Here is a 25,285-nt window from a genome sequence, read left to right as displayed (position 1 = left end):
TTCCCATAAATCTTACAATTAAATTAAGGAGATTTCGTGCAAAAAAAAAATAGATCTTGTATCAGTCTTCATATTCTGACTGCATTTGCTATCATGAAAACCACTCTATCACAAATGGAAATATAACTATTGGTTTGAGGGAGGGATATTAAAGTGTGGTTTGTCATGAATCTGTAAGAAGCTACTATTAATCATATACACTACTAACAACTATATGTTCAAGAAATGCATTTATTTCACTCCACAGGCATAGTTCTCACAGGATTTACTAGTAAACCCAGCAACAAAATAAAGATCTTGTTCAGTAATCAGATAAAAAATAAAGGAAAACTAAAAAATAAGGAAGATTTGCTCACCTAGAGCTTTAGATGGTACCTGCCAATGTATTCTGCAGTGCACATCCTAACAGAGAAAAACTCTACAGCTCTAGGATTCAGTTTGGTAGACCATTTTGTTTGCTACCTTCACAGAAGACTCGAGTGCACATCTGGCTTCTCTTAAAGTCAGTTTGAGCTTTGTGGCTGACTTCATTAGGACTAAGATGAGAGCTACTGTACACCTGTGTTAGTTTTGATGTAAGTGAGTCAGAGCAGTTGGAAGCACATTGGTGTGTTGCATCCACGTGCAGTACTCTTAAATGAAGCCATTTTGGTCTTAAATATAACCATACCAGTTAGAGATTAAACACACTGCATCGGATTTACTCCTTCTTTCTCCCCTTCCATCAATTGATCTATTTTTCACACTAAACACCTGCTAAATGCTGTCAAAGGTGCTTAATGACACAGATTTAAGTAGAGTATGGTACACTCATCTGAGCAGAATTAATTTAAGTCAAGGACTCAGCATCTGTTCAGCTCAGTTTTTCTGGGGACTGAGTGATTACAGGCAAGTACCATGCAAGTGCAACTTATTGATCAAAGGTACAGTTGGTCTCTCTGTGCCTCACCACGCCTCTAACCACCACTGTGTGTTTCCATTATGGAAGCGTTTGACCTAAAATTGTCAGTACTGTTTCTATTTCAGCAAAGAAAAATCAGAATCATTGTTCTATGCAGCATGGTGACCCAACAATTGTTTGCTACCCTGTTGCTATAAGAAACATCAGTTCTGAAATGGCTGGGTGAATATCAGGGACATTTTAACTCTGGTGGAATACACGTACACTTTCCTCTTCAGTCACTGGTACTGTGCCTGCTCACACACAGTGAATTTACCTTTGTTATCAAGTGATATTTATTTCTAGAAATAAGTAGTGCCACAGAGGAGGTCAGTTTGCCCGCCTGGTTCACAGGCTGCTGACTTGATGGCTCTCATCTCCACTCAGTGTGTGTGTGTGCTGAGGAGCTGCAGCACTCCCCAGAACCATGGCAGGACTGTTATTTCTGAAAGCATTGGTGGTTGCTTTTAAGCAGGTGACAAACGCATGCTGAAGTCAGCAAAGTGCACAATGTTTTTTTTTTCAGGAAAACACAAAACACACCTTCGGGCAGCAAGACAGCTGGAGGTAGCCCAGGTCACCATGCCAGGCATGAAGTGGTGACTCAGGAAATATTGCAGGATGAGAGGCTACAAGAGGCTCCCGAGGTGCAAAGCTGGCATACTGTTTTGTTTATTTGCTCTAAATCAGCTCTGTGTTATGCCTGAGCAATAAGAAATGAACAGTTTGAAAATACTGTGCCCCATAGCACACAGTGACAGAATGAGAAACTGTTTACACTGAGAATGCTCCTGATATTTTTCTGTTGCTTGCCAGGGAACAGGAGATCTTACATATTTCATAAACAGGAATATAACCAGAAGTGTAACTCTGGATGTTATACCAACTCATATGTCACACGAGTTCTGTATTTAAGGTTTTCTGCTTGTGCTGAGCAGGCATAAGAATAGCCAGATTTGTCTCAAATAGGCACAAACAGAATAACTAAACAAGTGACAGACCTCTGAAGCATTCACATCCAGTGAAGAGCTCCTGATTATTGCAGTCAAGTCTCTTCACTTTGCATGGAAGATAGTTACCAGTACTACTATATCTGATACCCCATGCCCATGCTCAGTCCAACAAGTTTTACTCTTCTCCCTGGCAGAGCGAAGATGTTTAGCCCTTTGATCTTCGAGGCCACTTAGCAGATGAGTCTACAAATGCATGTTAACCTCCACAACTAGACCCTCTTGCACCTTGAGTCTTAGCTACTCCCCAGGATAGAAATCCATAAAATCTAGATAACCGAGATTAAAAGTCTGCACATACCTGAGTTCTAATATTCTACAGTATTGCCTAGAATACCAAGCAATATTATATGTGCTTACAAATAACTCCTATCATTTATACTTCAATATAGACAACAACAAAAAGCAAGGTACACCAGCTCCACTGGGATGCAAAAGTACAGCATATAGCTGAGATAACTGAGCCCAGATTGAATGCTTTCAAGCCTGTCTTCCCCAAACCTATCCAACTATCTACTCTGAAAAAGGGAGCTGGCAATGAGAAGAATTGCTAGAGGAAATCTCAAATTCTGGCTTTCAAGAAGAATACGGTCCAAGAAGTACCTTTTGCAAAATGCTCTTTGAAATGATCTAGATTCCCCGGTCCAATGACTCTGCAATAGAAAATATGGTCCATCCTGTAAGTACTGCTCTCAGACAGAACTCAAAAGTTACAAACAACAAACAAATGTTGTAGAAAAAAGGAGCCTTGAGGTCACATGCATTACAGCATGTTTGGTTTCTTATTCTTGCAAATACAAGAATAAACTTTACTGGAATAAACACCTTTTGTAATGACACAGATGTGTTCCATTGAGGAGTCTGTAAATGTTTTAAAACTAATGCACATCATTAGCAATGATAATATAAAAAAAAAACTACAAAACACACAATACACAAATCAAACCAAAAGAATAAACTAGACAATAAATTACTTGGGATTATTTTCACTGAAGCCAGTTCCTGAATTTCACTTGAGTAACAACTAACAGTGAGGTTAAAATAGAATATGAATGTGAGCAAAGTGCCAAATGACATCAGAGAGAAGATTATTACAGTTTATGGTGCTAGAGCACTTAAATTCTGAAAGAGAAGAGGCCAGCTCATGGATGTTGCCCAAATCTGCTTCTAAAAGTTCTGGTTCTGACTTAATGCCTTTGAGGGTCAGTTGGGTCTGCAGCCAAGCAGTGGTCAACAAACCCATCCCTGAAGGTCTCAGTTCAAACAGGCATTGAATGCCATCTGCTTTCATTAATGTCAGCTGGAGACGCATAGTACAAAATACAGGCCTTAAACTTTGCAGTGCTGGAGAAGTTCTGGTAATAACTATTCATAATGTCAGCTCCCTACAACCTTCTCCATGAAAAGAGTTCAAAATGGTGGACCATGAGAGGTAGGGGACAACCGCAATATTAATTTCCTAGTCATAGGACTGTCAAGCCTTTCAGAATATTACTTTTCTAATGAATATTTTAAGAAGATTACATGTTCTGATGGGTTTTTTTCTGTCAGTTTCCCTACATTTTGTGATAAGGAAGGTTATTTATGATGGTTCAATGAATATTTTACTCAGAACACAAGTTGTGTTCAGCTATCAGCCTTTTCTGTTTAGAAAATAAAGTAACAAATAACTGAATACAGCCTCATGATCTATTGTGATGGGAGAAGCAGGAGAAGGTGTTTGTGCAGGGGTGTAGTGTTGCCTCCTATGGGATGGCATAAGGACACCAAGAAGTTTACACTACTAAATCTGAGGTTTTACCACGATTTCAACAAGCTTGATAAAATCTATAAGGCATAGAATATATTGAAGTTTGCATTGGCTCCTTTCTTAAAAATTGAAGAGGAAACTGTTATTTAAAGGTGACCATATATTTTTAAAGGGCTTTTATACACCCAGTGTTCCTCACACACCCAAAATGTAAAAAGAAGCAAGTTAAAGTATCGATTTAAAGGAGGGAGGTTTAAACTACATATATAATTTTAAATGAGACAAACTGTGCTGCTGAGAAGCTTCCTTATTCACCTACAGATTTCTGTCTCCTACAGACTGAAAGCAGTATTTGCTGCTCTATCAGTTCTTAACAAATTCAAGTACATTTCTGAAGGCAGTGCACAACTTCAAGATCTTTGTTGTTCAGCAGTGAACTGTTTCCTAAAAGCACTGGGAGAACCTCATCACACTGCCAGAACTATTTCCCCACCACAGAGGATAGAAGCAACTCGACTTTTTCACGATCGTTCTGGAATTGAGAATTAAATGGAAATTCACCTTCCATACGCTGTTCTGAACAACAAAGGGTAGTGCTGCTATTTCAGACACATCAGTCTTGCAATCCCCTCTGAGTGCAAAATTTCTGGGCCCAAAGAAACCATCATGTCACTGTTCATAACTTTAAAATTTTCTCCATTGCTATTTCCATTACCAGCTTCTATTCCAAGCTTTATAACTTGGCAGCAGTAGTTTGCAATAGGCTGAAATTTTGTCCTGTGAAGTTTAAGGAACCCAGGAACTAATTTTTTTTTTTTTTAGCTACAGAATTATTTCTCTGCTTGTGGGAAACAGAAGATTGCTTTTCTGTCAACAAAATACACTAAGAGTCTAATGCCTTGCAAACAACTGTACCAAGAATTTTGTCTAAGAGAAATAATTGTTTTGTTACTCCAAATAGCTGTCTCTCGAGATAGTTGACCTAAACATCCATGTCTTTCTTGCAGTGCAGAGTCTACTCCATGGAATTTGTTACTGCAAGGTAAAAAAAAAAATTACTTTAATACATTGAATATTGGAGTAGTAGACAGACTATCATTACTAGTGAGGAAAATGTTTTATATTATTTGCCTGCAGAGACTCAGAAATAGTGGGCCATAACTAACCCTCAGTCATACCAGTGTAAATTCAGTCTAAGAGATTATTAAAAAAAATAAAAAATAAAAATCAACAGCACAAGCAGACAATCTGATTATATATTTGGCAGTGCTGAGTATTTTTTCACATTCTGTTAAGTCACTGAAATATTGAATTCAAGGGACAGGGAGAGTGTAAGGAATATTTAACAATTAATCTGTGGAAATAATGAGACAGAGCACCAGGCTGTGGCACGTCGCTCGATCCTGCTGGGACCCAGCCATGGCAACTGTGTGCATCTTTGGATGGAGGCAGCTCTCCCTAGGCACAGCCGCAAAGGCACCGCATCTCTGAATGGGGGACTGCAGCCCCTCAGTGCTCTGCAGACTGAGCAGGGAAATCCTCCAGTTACACAGAGGCACAAAAGAGGAAGAGGGAAAAATCACTTCTTGGGTAGGTTGCACACAAAATGGCTCCATGTTTTTGTACCTCTTTCTTTAAAAGAAACAAACAAAATAATAAAACCCACAACATTTTTCTTCCCCGTTCCTCTTTGCTTTGGAAGAAGAAATAACTTTTACTAGACAAATTAAACAAAAAAACCAACCCCACAACAATGTGAATTAGATGGATCTCTGAACTAAAGATATAACTGCAGGAGGAAAGAACTCAAACAAACAAGGCACTGCAAACGTGAGATGTATGTTCCCAGTGCGAAGCCTGTTTGGCAGCACAAATGTTTAAACAGATGAAATTTCTATAAAAGAGAGGAGAAATAAGAGTCACATATAAACCTGCTGAGGAAAAAATAGTTCCAATGATCTGATCACAATATTTTTTTGAAAATTCAGGAAGAAAAGTGATCTTAAGGTCACGTGTTGCAGCCTTGAGCATGAGGCCACAATAAAAGAAAAGAAAAATTAGAAGAAGCCCAAATCCCCCCCCAGGAGAAAGAAGCTCCAGCTTCTGAAGCACACCACAAGAATGCTTCAGTTCCTTGGCAGAAATGCCTGCCAAAGAAACTTGTTCCTGCAATTTCCCACCTTTCAGAACCAGGACAATACTGTATTCACTGAAGTGCAACACTGTCTTATTATGTGCTGTTAAGCTTTTCCAGAGGAGATGTACAGATTTCTTCCTCACACATTTTTGAGATTGTTAATGTGTTCTGCCCTGTTCGTGCAACAGACCCTCCCTCCCTCTGCCCTACACACTCCCATCCCTACAAAAAGCCATCACAAACTCCTGGCTATCAAAAGAAAACCTGATTTAGAATCTGAAGCAAGTGCTTTGTTTCATTCCGGCTCTTGCATTTGAAAGGCACATAAACCTGCCTGGCACCTAACAGCAAAAACCAAATTGTACTGAATGTTGACCAAAGATCTTTATCAGAGTAAATTTGCATAGCTCTGCAGACTGCAGCAACAATCTGCTTCTTAGCCATTATTTCTATGTCAGGCAAGATTTATTTTGTTATCAAGACTGTGAAATTTTGTTTTGGCACCAAATCCAGGCTGGAGTCAGTCCTAAGCTGATGGCAAAGTTGAGTTACACATCCCTCCAACCTCAACTGTTAGAGTTCGTCCCAGCAGGGAGATGGAAAATCAGGGACTACTGAAACTACTAACACTGCTGCTCTCCATGCTACAGGGATGTTGGCAAGAGTCAGAGTGGCACTGGCCACCGAAGCAGCACAAGTGGCACATTTGGGGTCTGCATGACACAACCACTCCTGAGAGCACGTACCACACAGGTGAAGGAATATGCATCCTCCAACTGCAATTTCATTATGAACTTGGAATACATCATAGAGGAATATCACTGTCTACCCTCTTCTCTGAATCCATCTCCTCCAGCCCGAAGGGGAGGAGCAGGGAGTTCACCTTCCTTTTCTGTCATTTGCAGGAAAAGAAAAATTAATGAACATGTTACAACTTCCCAAAAAGTACGACCTCAGTGAACCTAAAGCATAGGGACAGGCCTGCCAACATGTAGGTAGGTCAGCAGTTACCAGTAGAGAAACAGAAACGTGTTGAAAGAGGCAAAATATGTGCTTAAAAGAAATCACGACATCAGTAATTACACAAAATGAAACTAAAGTAATTTAATCTAGAGGAGAACATAGCATAAAAATTGAACACAGATTTCTACACTGCAAAAAAATATTTTCTCATGTTGTTGGTTTAATCTCAAAAACTTCTCATGTGTTCTGATCACTTTTTAGACAGAGAGAGTTAACAACCTACTGTATAGTCATAAGGGTTGTAAACGCAAAGAGACCAGCACAAACAAGGAGGTGTTACAAAAAGAAGGAAAATGAGTGCTCACCAGTCTCCAATGATCTAGGCTCACAGGGAAAGAACTCCAAAAAGAAGAGGTCTCTAACAAAAGAGCCTTCCTCAGTGGCACACAGCCCTTAAATAAGGTCTAGGTTGATTCACAGGTGAATCACCTTCACCTGTGCTCCAGGGCTGAACAGACCTTTCCTTCAGGTGCTCATTCAGTGTTTGAGGCTGTGACTCAGCAGTTTCCATACAATAGTCCTAGTGGATTTTGCTGCAAGTGTTTATACCTGATCCGAAACATCTGTTGCTATATCCTAAAGTCACTTTTGACAGTACAGTCACGAAGAATAGCCTACTATCTACACAAAAAGGTAGATGTGGCACCTGTGGTGAGGTGATGGGTTGATGGCTGGACTAGATGATCTTAGAGGTCCTTTTCAACCTTAAGGATTCCATGAAGGGAGAGGAAACTGAGACTCTGGCTACAAGAGACAGTTCTAGTCGTGCAATGGGGATGATGGGACGATGACTCCCAGGGCGTGATTGACGAAGGAATCATTTGATATATGGGGTGAGAAGTTAGCGCTTGTAGAAGCAGATGACAACTCATGCCTGGGATGCAGCAGTGAACTTGGGGAATGTCCATGTTATTTGTTTGGATGTTGAGAAAGATTACGTCAGGATCTGGGGAAGACTATAATACAACTGCTTACAAGCATACAAGGTTAACATAGCCTCTTTGCCAGAAGCAAAGTACTGTCCAACACACTGGAGGTAAGTCAGATGGGTTGCAGAAAGTACTGAGGGATCTTTAGCTTCCATCTACACAGCAATGAGAAACAAACTTCCATTTAACATCCTATGGGCAAATTCAGGTTGGAGAAGCTTTATTAGCTTCCCTGTAGCTGTAATGGAGCTATGCTCCAGTTGTTCCTGAGGTTCTTATGACACAAAGGGCATAACATCTCATTGCACTGCAGAATCGGGTCTGCCAATGTCCTGAGGAGGGAGATGAACACACTGAATCCTCCAGCACTGCAACAGCTTCAGGAAAAGAGGATTTTTATAAGGAGTTCAGGTCTCCCCTTCCCTGAGAAGGGATCTCTTTGAGAACAGAACAAAAGGTGCTGCTGTTTTATTATCTTTTACTGGATAAGTATTTGAGTTTTAGTATTTTAGGAACCTGAGTATCATCTTTAGTTATAAAATAGTCACACAAACATTTTTGTATGTATGCAAACTTGATAATTTTTATAAATTGTAGTAAACAAGGAGACTTTGTAGAATTTCTGGAAGAACATGTAGGATTAGATGCAAAGATAAAAACTTGCACGCAAAACATCAAAGTGATTACATTTTGAATCCTCAAGTGTAATGGTAACAGGATTTCTAAGTCCCACCTCCTTCCCCTGTGAGCTTAAATACCTGAAATGGAAAATTACACTATTTCTCTCTGAGGAACAGAACCCTTTATGTTATCTAATACAAAAAATGTAATATCCCAACAAAATAAAAATTAGTTGCATTCATCTGGCCCAGTTTTTTCCTCTTCTCAGAGCAAACTTTAGATTCCCCTTGAACACAGTTTCCCTAGGTCCCAGCATTTCTCTCCATCTCTGCAGAATTTCTCTTCCTCTTGGTAAGCATTGGTAAGCATTTAATAAAGGATCTCAGTGGTGTGAAACTATTCCTGTGTTCTCTTCTGTGAAAAGGTGCTCGCGACTTCCCCATTAGTGAGTCTCCTTCTAATTACCTTGCTTAGGCAGGCAATATCCTCCTGTGTGTTCTTGGTGTCTTTCTGCCTATGGTTCTCTAACAAGCTGGCTGAGCTCAGCTAGCAGCCATCTCTGATCAAGAGGGCTTCATTGGACCCAATGATCTCTGAAATATAATGACCTTCAATCATCAGCCCAGCACCGTGTTCAAGAATCTTTGCTGGACTTCATCTCAGCATGGAGGTGAAAGACAATGGGGAATGTGCCTCACACCACAAAAATTCAGTCTTACCCACATTGAGAGCCCCTGATATAAAATCCATTTATTCACAGCCAAATTTCCCAAATTGTTAGCATGTTTCATGCAATAAGTTAGTCTAATTCTAAATGTCAACCACAGATTGTATTCTGTGCACATGTATATATATGTGAGTACCCAGCTCTCTCCTAAATGTCATTCAGCCACTTTTAGAAACATTCATATTCAAAATTATTCAGATTTTTATAAGTGCCTCAGTGACAAGGGAACTGGTGCTCTCATGTCAGGTGCCACTGACAATCCCAACTGCATCTGTCATTGGACTTTGCTTTGCAGTTCTACATGACAATAGGCTCTCTCCTCATAGGTTTTACAGGTAGGCTACAAACCATGTTGAAGCAGTGGGGCTCTGGTGCAGAGAAGCCAGATTAAAAAAATGGTTCTAGTAAGAACTGTTTTTCCCCTAAGATCTCGACTAAAGATAACTGCAAACCACAGTCCATCTGTGCACACTGAACCTTCCGAAGCTTTTGTTCTATTCTTTCTTTACTGCCTCTTTGAGTAATTAAGATAAATATTGTCAAAGCAGACTCTTTAATACTGAAAAACAGTTCTCCTCTCCTAATTTTACATATTACATGCTGCATGCTACCTAAGCAGGAAAATCATATGTTCTGTATGTACAAATCCATCATTAGGGGATCCTGCTCCACAGCTGGAGCTTCCAGTGCTGCGGTCACAAAACAACCAAGGATCCTGAGAGAAGACACCAGAAGCCGATGTTACCTGCACCAACAGCACTCAGTAACTCCCTCGATTGGAGCAGAATCCCATCTGGAGTCACGAGAAAAGCCTGCCAGCAAAACACTCTGACAAAGCTCACAATGAAAGACTGCAGTAAGCGACCTCTGTTTTTAAGAGCAAACACAGTGCTGCACTCAAAACACAGAGCAACGGTCTCAGCACGAGGCCAGAAAGATTCGGAAATGGCAGAAAATATTTCAAGTTCATTAAATACCCTTAGGAGGCAATAGCACAGTGCAAGCCAGGAAAATAAATGTTGATACACAAAAAGCTATTTTTACATAATTGCTATTAATTGTGGAGTTCCTCCTGGGCAGCAAATGATACGACTGTAACACCAGGACAAGTGCAGTAGCTTTGATACAACAGACAGTGTGTATTTTAAAACAAGAGCCACGCAGAGAAAAGACAGCCCCCAACCACCTGAAGAGCTGAACTCAACTGCTCTCTGGGTGAGGGCTTCACTGTGCTTTTGGTTTTCAGCCAGCTCAGAGATCCACTTTAAGCTTTCCAACCATGGCCTTTAGAAATGTCTTCTACTTATAACTGCAGTTATATTTTGTGCTTGCATGTTTCTGTTTACACTCACACCAACTCTCAGCATCCTTTCTCTTTCAAGATCTCCATCCTACTCTTCAAGTTTCTTCGCTCACAAAATGCAACAACAAAAGGTTTTCCTGCTCACTGAAACTTCCTGGAAAATAGGACACACACTGAACTGGCACTTGTAACTCCTGAGTAATCCCATGCAGCCACTGGAACTTCCACGAGTTGACCAGTAAAGCTGCTATTCAATATCTACAGCAGTGTGACCAGTCACTGAAAGCCACAAATCAGAACGTTTCTGGGAAATCACAACTCCTGTCTGAAATCTGAATGTATCTCCCTGACAAATTGCTGCTCCTGGTGAGGGAAAGCATGGCTTACAGCTACCTACACCAGCTAGCTACAACAAATCACTATTGAAAGGCAGTAATTGTAACTAAAATAACTGAAGTGCAACATGCCTGACCACAGACGGAAGAAAACGGCAATCAACGTTGTTATCATCAGGTTAGTTTTGCTTACCAGAGTTGATCTAAAGGAGGAAATCACTGCATTCAGAAGAAACTGAAAAACTCACATAGAAACCTGCAATGCCTCACCCAATGGGTCCATTTGAAGCTACAACCTGACTGCAGCACACCCAGCACGTCACCTCCTGTGCCATGGGGCCTCGCAGTGCACGGAGCTTTTAATGAACCGAATACCAAATATTGTAATGATTGTTTCTGAAAGGGCAGAAGAATGTACATAAAAAATAAATGATAATAAGAAGGAGGGGGGTGGGAAGGAGAGGTTTGGAAGCGCTTTTGTTGCTTATGAAATGAACGAGCAGACAAAGCGCATGAACCAGCGGCAGATGCTAGAAGCACTTTCCCAGCTGTGTGAGAAACGAAAGGCACCGGATCGCCCAAAAGAGATCAGAACGGCGCTGCCGTGGGGCCGAGGCGCCCACCTTCCCACCTTCCCACCTTCCCGGTCCGGGCACGGTGGTTCCCCGCTCCTCCCGGCGCTCTCGGGCAGAATTGCGACGCGCGGGGACCTCTAGCGGCCGAGCGGGGTCGGGCGGGGCTCTGGGGCACGGCTCGCTTCGCCGCCTCCTCCTCTCGATCACATCTGCCGCTAAGGAATCCGTTTCTTTTCACACATGTGCAAACCTCGGCTGAGAAAGTAATGTGGCGGCGGCAACAACAACCGTAAAGACAAACACATGTGCCGAGCAACACAGAACGGGGATGGTGAGCGCTGTTTGCGCTCCCGCAGCCTCATCCCGTGCTGAGCCGGGCTGGGAAAGGCGCTGCCAGGAGAGCCGCGGTAGGGAGACGGGGAAACGGACGGACGACGAAAGGGTGGTGGGGAAGGGGTGATGTTCGCGAGTGATGTGAGCCCGGAGCGCTGGGGAGCAGCCAGCCGCTGGCGGGGTGATGATGCTGTGCTGGAACAGGAGCGCGAGCACGAGGGCTGAAGACGCTGATTGACACTTGGAACTACTCACGGCAAGAGAGAGAGAGAGAGAGGAGAGAAAGAGGAGCGCCGCCGCCGCCTCCTCCAGCTGTGCAGGAGGGGAGGGCTGAACGAGCCCAGCGAAGGAGCCGGGCAGCCGCGGTCCGCGCTGCTCGAATCCCAACTCTCAGCTTTTTGTGGGTAAAACGCCCCAAACTTCTCCTGCGCTTGGGCGGACGCTCGCGGGGCCGAGGCGAGGGTTGGGGCTCCGCGCGGCGCGGGGGAGGCGCGTCCCCACCCCTCGCACCCCGCCTCCATCCCGCCCGCCCGGCACCGCCACCGGAGCGGTGCGGAGCGGAGCTCCCGGCCCCGCCGTGCCCGCGGCGCCGCGGCCGCACCCCGCGAGCCGAGCCCGAGCCCTGCGTGGCCGCTGGGCGCCGGAGCGCAGCCCTCCGCCTTCCTTTCTCCTTCTCCTCCTCTCCCCGGCCCGTCGCCGAGCGCTGCGAGCGGAGCCGGGGCCGGGGCAGCCGCTGCCCCCCGCCGCTGCTCGCCGCCCTGCCCTGCCCTGCCCGCCCCCCTCCTCCGTCCCGCCCAAGCCATGAACTTTGGCCGCGGCCCCGCCGTGGTGTTGAACGTCGGGGGCACCCGGTACTCTTTCTCCCGGGAGGTGCTGAAGGATTTCCCGCTGCGGCGGGTGAGCCGCCTGCACGGCTGCCTGTCGGAGCAGGACGTGCTGGAGGTGTGCGACGACTACGACCGGGAGCGGAACGAGTACTTCTTCGACCGTCACTCGGAGGCCTTCGGCTTCATCATGCTCTACGTGCGGCACGGGCACCTCCGCTTCGTGCCGCACATGTGCGAGCTCTCCTTCTACAACGAGCTCATCTACTGGGGGCTGGAGGGCTCCCACCTCGACTACTGCTGCCAACGCCGCCTCGACGACCGCATGTCCGAGACGTGCACCTATTACTCGGCCGAGGAGCCGCCGGGGGAGCCCAGCGCCGGTCCGAGGGGCAAAGCCCGGCGGGCGGCGGCGGCCGAGGGCGGGAAGTGGCTGGAGAGGATGCGGCGGACTTTCGAGGAGCCCACGTCTTCGCTGGCAGCCCAGGTGCTGGCCACCGTCTCCATCCTCTTCGTCATCGTGTCCATGGTGGTGCTGTGCGCCAGCACGCTGCCCGAGTGGCGGGCGCCGGAGAACCGCAGCGTGGAGGAGCAGAGCAGGTACACAGCAGAGTCAGTCAGGGAGCCCTCAGGGTAGGAGGATCCTTTATTTTCCCGCTGTCCCGTGTGTCCCGTCCCGTCTGTCCTGCCGCTCGTCCTCGTTCTCTGTAGCTGCTGCCGCGGCGGGGAAAGCCCAAGTCCCGGAACGGGAGCCGGGGGCTGGGGAGAGGGCTCTGCCCCGACGGCCCGGGCTGCTCCGCGCTCCGGGGATCCGCTGGTGCGGGCAGAGCGCGGCTCCGCTCCCCGTGCAGCGTCTCGGAGCTGCCGCGCCCTCCCTCGTAGAAGCCGCGGGGCTCCTTACCCACGGAAAGAGGTTGGCACGCTCGGAAATCGCGTTAGCCCGTACTATTTATCTATTTAGGGAACCGAACCTTGGAAAAACGCATTTGCCTTCTCTTTCCCTCAGGGAAGGATAGTTCGGGTATTCACACAGGTCCTTCTGCTGGAGCAGACCCAGCGTGTCGGATCTGACCCGGTAAAATCTGGCATATGGGAGCAGCCTCACCCTGTCCCCTTTTGCCACTCAGCATCGCTGAGCACGGAGCTCCTGACATGCTTCGTCCCGTAACCGGCTGGGTGAATGTAGCAGATGTTTACATTTCCTGTAGACAAAACACGTGTAAACACACTACACATTGTGGGACAGTTGCAGAAACGAAGGCACGGATTTTAGGCTCAGCTCTGAGTCCTCCAAGTTAGAAAGACCCCTTTGTTTTTCATCTTTGTGACCTCAGCTCGGGGTTACATCCATGTAACTCTGCCGACATCGGTATCACCACTCTCCATCTTCTGCTCTCCTAGAGAACAGGCTGAGCACTGCTCCACTAAGAGTTCTTTGATAAATAAGCCTCAGACAACACAGATAAAAGTAAATGCTTCTTGTATTTCCCACATCTCTTCGTTTAAAACCAATAGAATATTCAATGAAAGGTGTTCAGCTTCTACTCTGCTCAGGGGGCCCCACAGTGAAACTGCAGCCTCGTCATTATGAAATTACCATCTTTTACCATAGAGTTAATTGGAATGCGATATATCACATTCAGCCAAATTAATTCCTTGGAAAGTATTTTCCTGGTTTCCATTAACTTAATGGAAAGTGCACCTGTATTGCTGTTTGTAGCCAAGCCAAAGCATTAATTTGTGTGAACAACAAGAAAGCAGCTACAGACTGAGAAGCTCTTGGTTCCTGCCCAGAGACAGCTATGTCAGAAGCTGTTCTTACACGTTCTTCCAGTTAGGAAGCCTTACATAACCTCTGCAGAGTTACTTCTGATGGGGGATGCTCTGCGTGACCTCTATGTCAGGCAGCACGTTGCTTAGGTATCCCCACTAGATACGGGAAAATACATGCAACAGCAACACAGCATTAATGACTTTGGCCATATCTTTGGTCACATCTTTATGATGTGGACGTTAATAATTTTCCACTTACTGGAAGTTTAATGTGGACAAGGCAGATGACGTGCAATTTTTCTTTCATAGTACCTTCATCTTCAGGAACACATATAGAAACACATACTTTTACTCCTCTGATTGATTGTATGTTGTGTAATGAGTGTTGGGGTCCTAAGTACTCGCTTTCTGTATAGCCAAGCTCCTGCCGGGATAGGGAAGGCTGCTTTTAAAATGGAAAGGAGCACTGCCAGCAATAGGGTGAGTTTCTTTAGGACTAGCTGTAGTAGTCCAGGCATTGGCAATAATAACGATAACTGTAAAAGTTGCTGTGAACAATTTTGAACCTTCTTGTAAAGCCTGCTGCACATAAACACATAGGCTGGTTCATTTCATGTGTGTCCTGCCATCACTCACATGTAACATGCCTCCGTGCATGTTAATCAATAGCAATTTAATATGAACACACTGACAACAGTTACAGGTGTGTTCCTGCTTGTCCACAGCTTGTCCACTTACAAGAACCATTCCTTTCCTCATTCTGCATCATGATGATAAAGCCTGCAGTGTCTGGAGAAAAGGAGAGTGCTACCATTGCTTCTGAGCAAGCCACTTAAGTTGCAACTACTGACACTTGCCAGAGGATTTAACCTATTATGCTTGGTTGTCATCTCACTTCCTTTCATTTCCATTTCCATAGGTTTTCAAAACCTGAGCAGCTTAACTGAAAGTCTGACCTTAGAAATTGCACAGCAGTGTGTGGAGTTACATACTCAGGCAGTACTGCCTATCAGTGAGAATGCTTGTAGAAATCTGACGCTAGTTCCTGAGCCATCCAAAAGTTCAAAGTGAAATTCTGTCTTTTGTTTATTAAGTGAGGTGTCCTACTGAAATGAAGGAATTCTCTGTAACATATCTTATACAGTAATTATTGTCAAGAGAAATTGTGACATTACTGCTGTACAGGGGTGGGTTTTGACATATGGCACCATAGTTCCCAGTACAAAGACTTTACATTATCCTTAAAAACACATTTCAAAAACTTTTAGAAATAAAAATTGAATGAGCTTATCTAGAACTCATCAGAATGGACATTTTGGATGGAACTGACTATTCAAATCAGTATCAGTCAGCGCTTAGAAGAGATGAGCATTACCTCAGGAAGTTCAGTGACCCTAAAATCTTGCTGATATTTTCAGTCTTTCATAGGTTTACTGATAAAAAAACAACTGTCCTTTTCTCAGTGTTTTGTTATTATGGCTTGGAAAGGTGCCACACAAGTAATTTTTGTGGCTGAACTGAGGTAACCACCCACAGAACTGCTTAGGGCAGCTGTGGTGACAACAGCTCAGGCTGTCTCCTCTCTATCTGGATGTTGTTTCTAAGGACAAGATGATAACTAATTCCATAATTTACAAAATCAGCTTCTTTAATGATGTTTGTAGTAAGGGTTACTACTGCTGACAATTAATACCAGCTGTATTTATATCTTTTTCTTTTTTTTCTGTTATACAAACACCTCTTCACCAGAAGAGGAATTGAGTCCACCAAGTTTTTCCCATATCCTCCTCAGAGATTCTTATATTGTTACGACTTTTCATTGTGATAGCGCTGTCAAAAGGTGAACAGCATATATGTCTGTTTCTGGTCCTCACAGAAACACCCTTCAGAGGGCAACAGGGAACCCCAAGGCTTTTAAAGGAGAGAGGGATGAAGAATCTGACCTCTGAATTTCACAGATCTCAGGGACATTATAATTCCCTCATTTGCAGAGGGATTGCCTTCCTCAGGTCCATGTTTAGGATGAGGGATGAGCTATTAAAATTTTCTCGCATTCCATGATTTCTCTCTCTTCCCAACTTGGCACGTTTCACTTACCAGAACTAAAGATTTGCATCAGATCTGCAGAGTTGAGGAGCAGACAGGAGGGACACATGTCTCCCTTCTGTTGCTTCTGGCAATTTCAAGTCATCTTTGCTCTCCTGTGAACTATGCCAACAGTTGCATACTGAGACTCTCTGTTCACAGACCCATCCATAAACTGACCAGAAGCATCATCTTCTGGAAGGAGTTTGAGCCTGAGATAGGAAGTATTTTGAAGCTGCTTCACTTAGAGCCAGTGCATTTCTACCTGCCTGTCCTTAAACTAAATATGAGTAGCTAAGTAGCATAAAAAGCAGCTGTTGCCTCCTTTTCACTTATGATTAAATTGATATTGAAGTAATCCCTCAGTTGTCACGCATTTATGATTGCTGTGTTGTTAAGCAATAGAAGTTAAACAGCATTTCTTAGTAGATGCCAGTCAGATTTTTTTTTGTGTCTGCAAAACATAATCTTAAAAAGTTTCATTTGAATTTTAGAGGCACAAAAATCATTATTTCAGAACACCCAAATGTTCATGTTCAACACATGTTCATAAAAATAAATTCTCTCTGGGGAAAATCTAACCACATTTTTGCCTAAGTTCTAAAAGTAGATTGAAGGTAATGAACGGAACTCTGGATTTAGTTTAAAAACGCAGATGTGGATTCCTCTTGTGAATTTAAGAGATTTTTGAAAAATCGAGATAACACAAAGATTGGAAATGCCTCAGTCCCTGACCACAGTGGATTCTGAACAATCTCACCAGGGCTGGGTGCTAATCTCACATTCCAAGAATGTGATGAAGTTGTTGAGGACCTCAGGGCTGGGATGTTTCTATCCAGATGTTGCGTGGGAGCTGGGAAGCATTTGTCCCTTCTCCAGGCAGTGCTGGTCGTTACACTTCCCCACAAGAGGCAGGCACTAGCCAACATTTAATGCATCGAGAGATACTGCTACCAGAGCAGGGACAGAAGGGGAAAATGCCTGCAAAACTGGCTGTTCTATGGCCCTTGCTCTGCATTTTGTAGGCAGGCAGAAATCCTGTTGATTTCAAAAGGATTAAAACAGGCTTTTTGCTGAAGTGATGATGAGTCTTCCTGAGCAGGAGTTTGATCTTTCTGGCTACTGCTTGGATGTTCTGTAGGTGACATGGAAATAGGCTTTAGCAACAATTTAACACATCAGTGCTGACAGCCTTGAATCCTGTCATAGACTGTCTTTAACTGTTTTATGTTTTCCTCGTGTGTCTTGTTGATGTGTATGTTCTATTTACAAACTCAATCAGTAACAGTGCCACTAATGAATATTCTGGGGAGATTTCAACTGAATCTCGAGGGAATATTAGAAGTATACAAATTGGCACATTGTGCCGAGGCGTAATACTAAGATGAAATTCTTTATGATGTTATTATACTAAAAAAATAAAATCATATCACAAAAACCGTCAGTAGTGATTGAAAAAAATTTTGCAAGCACTTCAACTTAGTGTACATAAAACTGCCTATTCCGAAAGGAAGTTATCAACTGGAACAGAAAATTAACTGACTGGATTACGGTGGAAGTGAGGCTCAGAAAGGCTTCATTGTCAATGAAATTTATGGACAAAAGACTCATTAAAGTTAATCTTGAAAACCCGTTAAATACCAAGAAGCAATTTCTTGATAAACAAAAAAACAACACACCTGTACTCTTTCATGTAACATTTCATGTAACTGGGCCAGTGAGCAAAAAGTTTGATCAGAAATAACCTATAATTAATTAAAAGTTAGAACTTAATATTCTCTTTGATTATTAATACTTCATGAGCTTGTTTTTCATTTCCTGTCTCCTTTTTGAATATCAGCTATTTTAAAACTGAATTGATAAAACAAACAAACACTAAAGCAGAATGGGTATTACATTTTACCAAATAAAGCTCAAGATTTAATTATACAGTTAGATACAGATGCTAAAGCAGCATCTTATTTCAGGAACAGGCAGTCTGTCATGTCAACATGCAGCAATATTTTAAGAACTGATTACAGTTTAGTAACATTAGTTTTCCTAGTGAATTTCAGTTGGTCTTAGCTTGATACTAAATTTTTTGAAGGATTTAATTTTAATTTTCTTATTAGATATTATTTTTCTATTAACAAGGATATAACTCAGTTTAAAAGATAAGTCACTACAAGGAAGAGGGAGACTAGATCTGAAAGTGAAAACATAGTATGTAGCGCTCTAGGTCTCACATTAGGTCAGAGGTTTGTAGTTGTGCTCACCAAATCACTTACTTACTTAGATTCATTAGGATGGTTGAAATCCACCTGCAAATGAAAAGAAAAAAAAACAAAGATAAACCAACTAAAAAAAATAAAGGGGGGGGGGGGGGGGCTGAAAAGAGAGGAGGAACAACACATTTCTCTTCATTTCACTTGTGTCTAAGTTGTAAGAAAAGACCCTTCCTTGTTACCTCCCAAGCCAAGTCACATGTAATTGATGAGAAAAAAAGGATTGATTAAACAAAAAAAAAAAAGTGGAGTAATGGAAATAATGCATTTCCACTATTTTGATCTCACTTCGTTGTTCTGCATCGGTGATGATCCTTAGCATTCTTGTAATCTACAAGAAAAGGTTCTCCAGTCTTTCCTAAATCAGCATAATTGACTTACAGTCTCTTTCATGCTAAGGACCACTGGAATAAAGGAATGGATTCATCACATTCCATCTAGCATGGATTTTTACTGCACAACTATTTCCCAAAGTTATTCCAGAACACTGAGTCGCAGTGATTAGGACCTAGTTTCCTCAAGACTTGACTCAGAGATAACCTGCCAATTTGGGACAAAATCAAGGAATTACACCACCACTGTTTTAGGGGCACCAGGGGGAAATACCAAATGATGCCATTTTTAATTGTAAAATTGAGACCGACTTTTTCATTCAAATGCTCAGTGTCATAAGTCACAGGCAGAATTATCAGAGAAATCTTGTAAGATGGAATGGAACAAAGTTTCTTGACACTGTAGAATATTCCTGGCTGCAAATTTATTTCCAGCAACATTTTTACTTGTAATAATTAATGGAAGACTCAAGTAGGCAACTCAGAAGCACACTCGTCCTTTATCAGTTTGCCCATTGCCATAACCATGCTGTTTGGTTCCTTTTACTAAAGGAAGTTTTATGTCTTTTCTAGTCATGTATGTAAAAATGACTGAAGTTAATTTAACCACTAACATTTTTCTTGATTTTTTAATGTGAAGTTACGATAATTCACATTCATACAATAACTGTCGTATTTTCTGCACAAGACTTGTTTAGAAGGCGTTGTGATCTGAACTTTCTTTTTAAACCAAATTGGGATCTGACATAGTTACCACTCACTGTTATTATTAACAGGAGCACTAGCGTCTTCAAAAGCTTAATGCTTAAGAGAACACAATTCTTAAAGGAAAGCTATTTTTGAAATTTGTGGGTCCTTACATCAGAGGTTGATAAGATGAACAAGTATTTTATAAGCCCTTTATTAAGAAAGGCCTCTTGCTTACAGGACTTTCATTGGTATTTATGAAACAAGATCATAACAAGATCTGTGGCTGGAATTACAGCATATTTTACAAATACATGTCAACCGATGACTACTATTGCTTCTACTTTTTAGTATGAAACTGAATTGAATAAAGGAATAAAACAAAGCTAAAACAAAACTTTAGTGTATGAAGCTTTTATGAAAGTTGGTTTATGTTCAATTAACAGCAGCTATAGAAGAATTTGTCTCTCTAGCAGCCAATGGTCGTAGTAGTAATGACAACAGATTTCAGAAACAATAAATATATATGCATATGTAAATGCGTTAAGGAAACAAAACGTTATGCTTTAAATGACAGTTGAATTATTACTTACAGATCATTACCATTTCTACTTATTAGAACCCCCGCAGTAGGAAAAAAGTTGAATCTAGCATTTTCAAGTCTCCATTCAAAGGTCACTTTGGTGTCAGACCTGTAGGAAGAGATGGCACTGGTGAGTGGCTTTCTCTTTGTGCAAAAAGTTAGTGAAAAAAGATAAGCAAGGAAAGGAAAGAGGGAAATACTAGTTCCCATTCCCTCCAATATTAAACAAGTGAGCACCGTTTGTTTTCCTAAAGAAAAGGGTTGTTTTGAGATGAGAGATTCAATAGCATGTGCACAAACAGTATTAAGTTATGACAGATAAAATTTATCTTCTATTTCTGTCTTTCAGTGTTTGAAGTTGAGAATGTTCTCAAGTCTCACATGCTCATGCAGGACTTCAAAACACACAAGAGAGTAGTGAACTAACCCTCCAAGACAGCAATGCTTTCTTTTATCAAGGCAGCTATTTGTATTTTGCTTACCTTGACGTTTTGCTGGGACACAGGTCAGATGAAGCTACATTTAGAAGAAAATATAAAATTCAGTAATGTTATGCATAGTGGTAAATGAAGGCACACAAGATTATTACTTTGGTATTATGTGTACGCAATGGCGAAGAATAAAATACTACCTGTATTTAGTGACAATACTATGAAATCTTGAATATAGTTCTAGGTAAGCCCTTGTTTGGGATGCAAATGAGACTGGTTTCAGCTGGTTCTTAAAGAGACAATTTGCATGAATTACCTGATGCAAAAGCTCATTTCCACCTACTCCGTCTTCACTTTCATTCTAGTTTAGCAATCTGGATCAACACATTGCTAGTTCACTGATCCACAGTCCTTGGAATTTTTAAGTAGATCAAGCCTTGCAGATATAAAACCAAGAAGAATTTTAGATTATGTTACACATCGGCATTGGTGGCACACAATTTTCTCAGGGTTCCAGATTTTGTGGGCTTATTTGTCCAGTATTAGGATAGGAGTAAATCAATAGAAAATGATCAGTGAATGAGTTCTTAGCACAGATCAGTTTAAACTCATTAGATCCTACAGTTACTTGCTGAAATCTGGTGCTTCATGCTCAGAATAAAAATAGTGTGGCTTTCTGTTTGTCATTCGTGAAGGACTGAATGTCAATTTGGAAATGTCTGTGAAAAAAAAAACAAACCAAAAAACAACAAACCTCGACTAAAGTCCTTCCACAAAACATAAATGCTGTACTTTCTTTCTTTTGACAGGATAATTGAAGCTATCTGCATAGGCTGGTTCACTGCAGAGTGCATTGTGAGGTTCATCGTTTCAAAGAACAAGTGTGAGTTTGTCAGAAGACCTCTCAATATTATTGATTTACTGGCAATTACTCCTTACTACATCTCTGTTCTAATGACAGTTTTTACAGGGGAAAATTCCCAGCTCCAGAGGGCTGGAGTAACCTTGAGGGTCTTAAGAATGATGAGGATTTTTTGGGTGATTAAACTGGCTCGTCATTTCATTGGCCTTCAAACACTTGGTCTGACTCTGAAGCGTTGTTACAGAGAGATGGTGATGCTCCTTGTCTTTATCTGTGTTGCTATGGCAATTTTCAGTGCACTTTCCCAGCTGCTTGAAAATGGTCTGGACTTGGGAACAAAGAATAAGGATTATGCCAGCATCCCTGCTGCTTGTTGGTGGGTGATCATCTCTATGACCACAGTTGGTTATGGTGACATGTGTCCCATCACAGTACCGGGAAGGATCCTTGGAGGAATCTGCGTGGTTAGTGGCATCGTTTTACTAGCCTTGCCAATCACTTTCATTTATCATAGCTTTGTGCAGTGTTACCATGAGCTCAAGTTCCGATCTGCTAGGTATGGTAGAAGCCTTTCTGCTGAATTCTTAAATTGACCCAACTTGAATTCTGTCGTAGTTAACTTGCTAAGCTTTGTCTTAGAAGAGAATGGTGGAAAGTCCCTTCACATGTCCTCCTTGACTGGACGGTCCTATGGAACAACATTCTCGCCCGCCTGGAGAGAGCCCGTCACTGTTCAGACAGGAAGGATGGCTACCCACCTTGGGCACCTTGCAAGGAGAGAGGGTGATGTTTCAAATTTGAGAGAACAAAATGACAAAACAGGATTCAGAAGTCCTCGACCAGACCAGCTTGGTCTTCAGTTTGCCTTTCCACACAAGAGCAGAACAAATAAATGGGCATAACACTGAGGTCTGTCATTCCCATTATTATATCTCATATCATTCAGAGCAATGCGTAGCAGAAGTACATGCAGCTCTGAATGTTGTAGCAAAGACCTCCCTAACAATGGTTACTTTCTTCTCTGGAATCAAACCTTTAACAGAAATGTTGTACATCATGAAGATCAACATAAAAATACAAGCATTGATAAATGTATTTTCAGAAAGTTTAGTTGGAGAGCTATATAAAAATTTTATATACACTCAAGTTCAAACCCATCCACCTCAAGTTACATATCCATAAGCACATATTTTTCCCCATTTGATTAAACACTTATCTATATCATAGTGAAAGCTCTCTAAGACAAATTATAAAATTCCATCACTTGAAACAATCTGGAGAAAGCACTGAACAAAACTAGCTGCTCCCTGTCAAATGAGACTCTCCATCATCTTTAAATTCACAATCCTTACCAAAGGATACACTTTACGGAGGTTTTAAAAACAACTCCCCAAAAGATATCAAAGTAAAATATAGAAGTGCAAGTTGCACTTGGCAAAAGTGTGTATTCTCCAGTGTAACTAGAAAATTAAAATGAATCAAGTTAGGTTCTGAAATGCTGTTCACTACATTTCTTGTGTAGTACTGCTAAATAGCCTTGTACTGTATAATTCTGAAAAGCTGCTATGTAGAACTGTGCAGTTATATACTAAAACACGTTTAGGTACAGCTTTACAAATTTGGGTACCAATAAACATCAGTGAGGAACCTTATTACTAACCTCAAAGTTCAGAGTTGTCAGCATAGTTGAATTTGGTGTGCTTGCCTTAAAATAATGCATTTAATATTACTGCGCTGTAGAAGCATCTTTTATATATGTATTTGTTAACAGCTTTAGAAATAAAATGAGTACCACCTAGAAAACGCATATTTGGAACTGCTTGCTCAGAGACAAGTATCATGTTGGCCAGAGACTGGGATCTTGAAGGCTCTACGCTGAAAGAGCACTCGAGACTTGAACAATTAATGTGGTCTTAGTCTTAAATAAATACACTAAAATGTTCCTGAAGATCTGAGAAGAATTTTAGCAGCTTTCTCAAAGACAAGCTTGACTTTTCCTTAGCAGTTTTTAAAGAATATATTATTAAGTAACATTACAGACATACCTCCATTTCTTGCCTCTGACACATTCTAGTGTGCAGGTGGTTAGCTGTAAACTTCCCTATTCTGCTCCATTTATGCCTTTTGTATTGGAATTATGTAGTTGAGGAACGTGCTCTTGCATCCACAGAGAGGTGAATATCAGTTAAGCAAAAAATTCTTTAGTGAGATTCACAGCTGATGTTAGCTAGGCAAGTAGTGAGTTCAGAGACACTCAGATGTCTTACACCAGTGGAGATGCTGGCTCTGTATTCCTGCATGTGTACCTATATATATCCTGCATATATTATATATTATAGTCAGTTGCAAAGTTTTCTCCTCCTTACAAAAAAAATTCCTCCTTGATAAAACTGAAATTTCAACTCTAAATCCAAGCACAGCTGTTTGAAGAAAATGACATTTTCATCTTCTAATTAAAAGTTTATTTTGGCAGTATAAGAAAATCCATCCAATTTTCAAGGAGAAAACTTTTTTTTTTCCTATTTAATCTTCTCTCCAATTTTCTTCCCTTAAAAATAAAAAAAAGAAAAAAGAAAAAAAGAAAGCCAACAACCCACCAAAAAGACACCTGGTTAAGATCTTCACCCTACAGATTTTCCTGTTATTTCCCAAGGATTAATTTTGGGAAAAATACCAAGAAATGCCCTTAAAAATGACTTTGTCTTTTGTTCATTGACTAAATCAATATTCTGAGTTAGAACCCTCCTCATCATCAGAATGACAATTGTTTGAAATCGGTTTACAGTAAAAATGTACTTTAAAGTATGTTGTAATCTTGATTCTGTGACAAAATAAAACACATTGCAATACTACCCAATGGTACCACAGATCTACCCTTTAGATGCCTATACAAAGGAAAAAAAATACAAATTAATGCACACATTAACTTGTGAATGCCAACTTTCATCATGAATCACTTTGTGTAAGCAATTAAATACAGGAAATTTTCAAAGATGAACAGATCCAGGTTATATCTGGTATACAAGCAAAATGTTTGATCTTTTATGATTTGTTTTCCAGCTAACAAATCCATTCCCCAGTGTAAAAGATTAGCTACTGAAAATAATTGTGTAAAGAATAAGTCTGTGGAGGTTATATACTTTTTTTAAATACTATGTTCAATTTTTGTAAGGCAAAATGTGGACAGAATGACCTTATGTGTTTTTAATTCAGCTATAATAAAATATTTTGAAACTGCTCTCTTAATAAGCCAAATAAGAAGAGATACCATTGGGTTGGTTCTTCTGTTGCAGTTTTTTTGTTTGCTGGGTTTTTGTTTGTTTGTTTGTTTGCTGTTGTCTTATGATTGTCATCATGTAGACTTTAGTTTCCTTAGAAACCAAGCTGAAGTAACATGACCTCAATAGTAACCTTAAAACGGAATTTTATACTGAGCAATTAGGGTTCCTGATTTTTAGTAGTATATGTTATACCATTTTCTATGGGCAAGTGATTTTTTTTTTTTTAGTGAAACCGTAAAGAGAATGAATTACTTTTGTAGTAAAAAATAAGAACACATTTGAACAGGTGAAATTTTAATGCAAGTATACTTGAGATCATGTTTTATGCAGCCATTGGGTACAGTGCTTTCTTTCAAAATACAGAATCTCGATGCCAAATGAGGACAAACTGGCTTGTTTCTAGTATTTGCCAGTTTCAATCCAATACAATAAAAATATTTATGGGATGGTACCTCTTTGATTGTCAGAAACATTTGCAAT

General features: G+C 41.4%; 1 protein-coding gene across 2 annotated transcripts; it reads left to right on the top strand.

Annotated features, from left to right (window-relative positions):
- The first annotated feature begins 12,484 nt into the window (after positions 1 to 12,484).
- On the top strand, positions 12,485 to 24,007 carry KCNG3 (potassium voltage-gated channel modifier subfamily G member 3). 2 transcript variants are annotated; one of them, XM_065752745.1, is made up of 2 exons: positions 12,485 to 13,107; positions 21,472 to 24,007. In XM_065752745.1, exons 1-2 carry the CDS (start codon positions 12,485 to 12,487, stop codon positions 22,115 to 22,117), a joined length of 1,269 nt encoding a protein of 422 aa, XP_065608817.1. In that variant the 3' UTR covers positions 22,118 to 24,007. The 2 variants fall into 2 exon arrangements, with proteins under 2 accessions (XP_065608817.1, XP_065608736.1); XM_065752664.1 differs by having other exon boundaries at positions 12,485 to 13,140.
- Positions 24,008 to 25,285: the final 1,278 nt, after the last annotated feature.

Source organism: Cyrtonyx montezumae, unplaced genomic scaffold (assembly GCF_038088225.1).
Source record: "Cyrtonyx montezumae isolate F1298 unplaced genomic scaffold, pur_monq_1.0 scaffold_0, whole genome shotgun sequence".
Lineage (NCBI taxonomy): Eukaryota > Metazoa > Chordata > Aves > Galliformes > Odontophoridae > Cyrtonyx > Cyrtonyx montezumae.
The sequence above is the reverse complement of the archived record's forward strand: the minus strand, read 5'-3'. Positions and strand labels throughout refer to the sequence as shown.

Coding starts and splice junctions, on each gene's coding strand:
- KCNG3 (XM_065752664.1), top strand. CDS start 12,485: ATGAACTTTGGCCGCGGCCCCGCCGTGGTGTTGAACGTCGGGGGCACC. Junction 13,141..21,471: donor TCAGTCAGGGAGCCCTCAGG/GTAGGAGGATCC, acceptor TTCTTTTGACAG/GATAATTGAAGCTATCTGCA.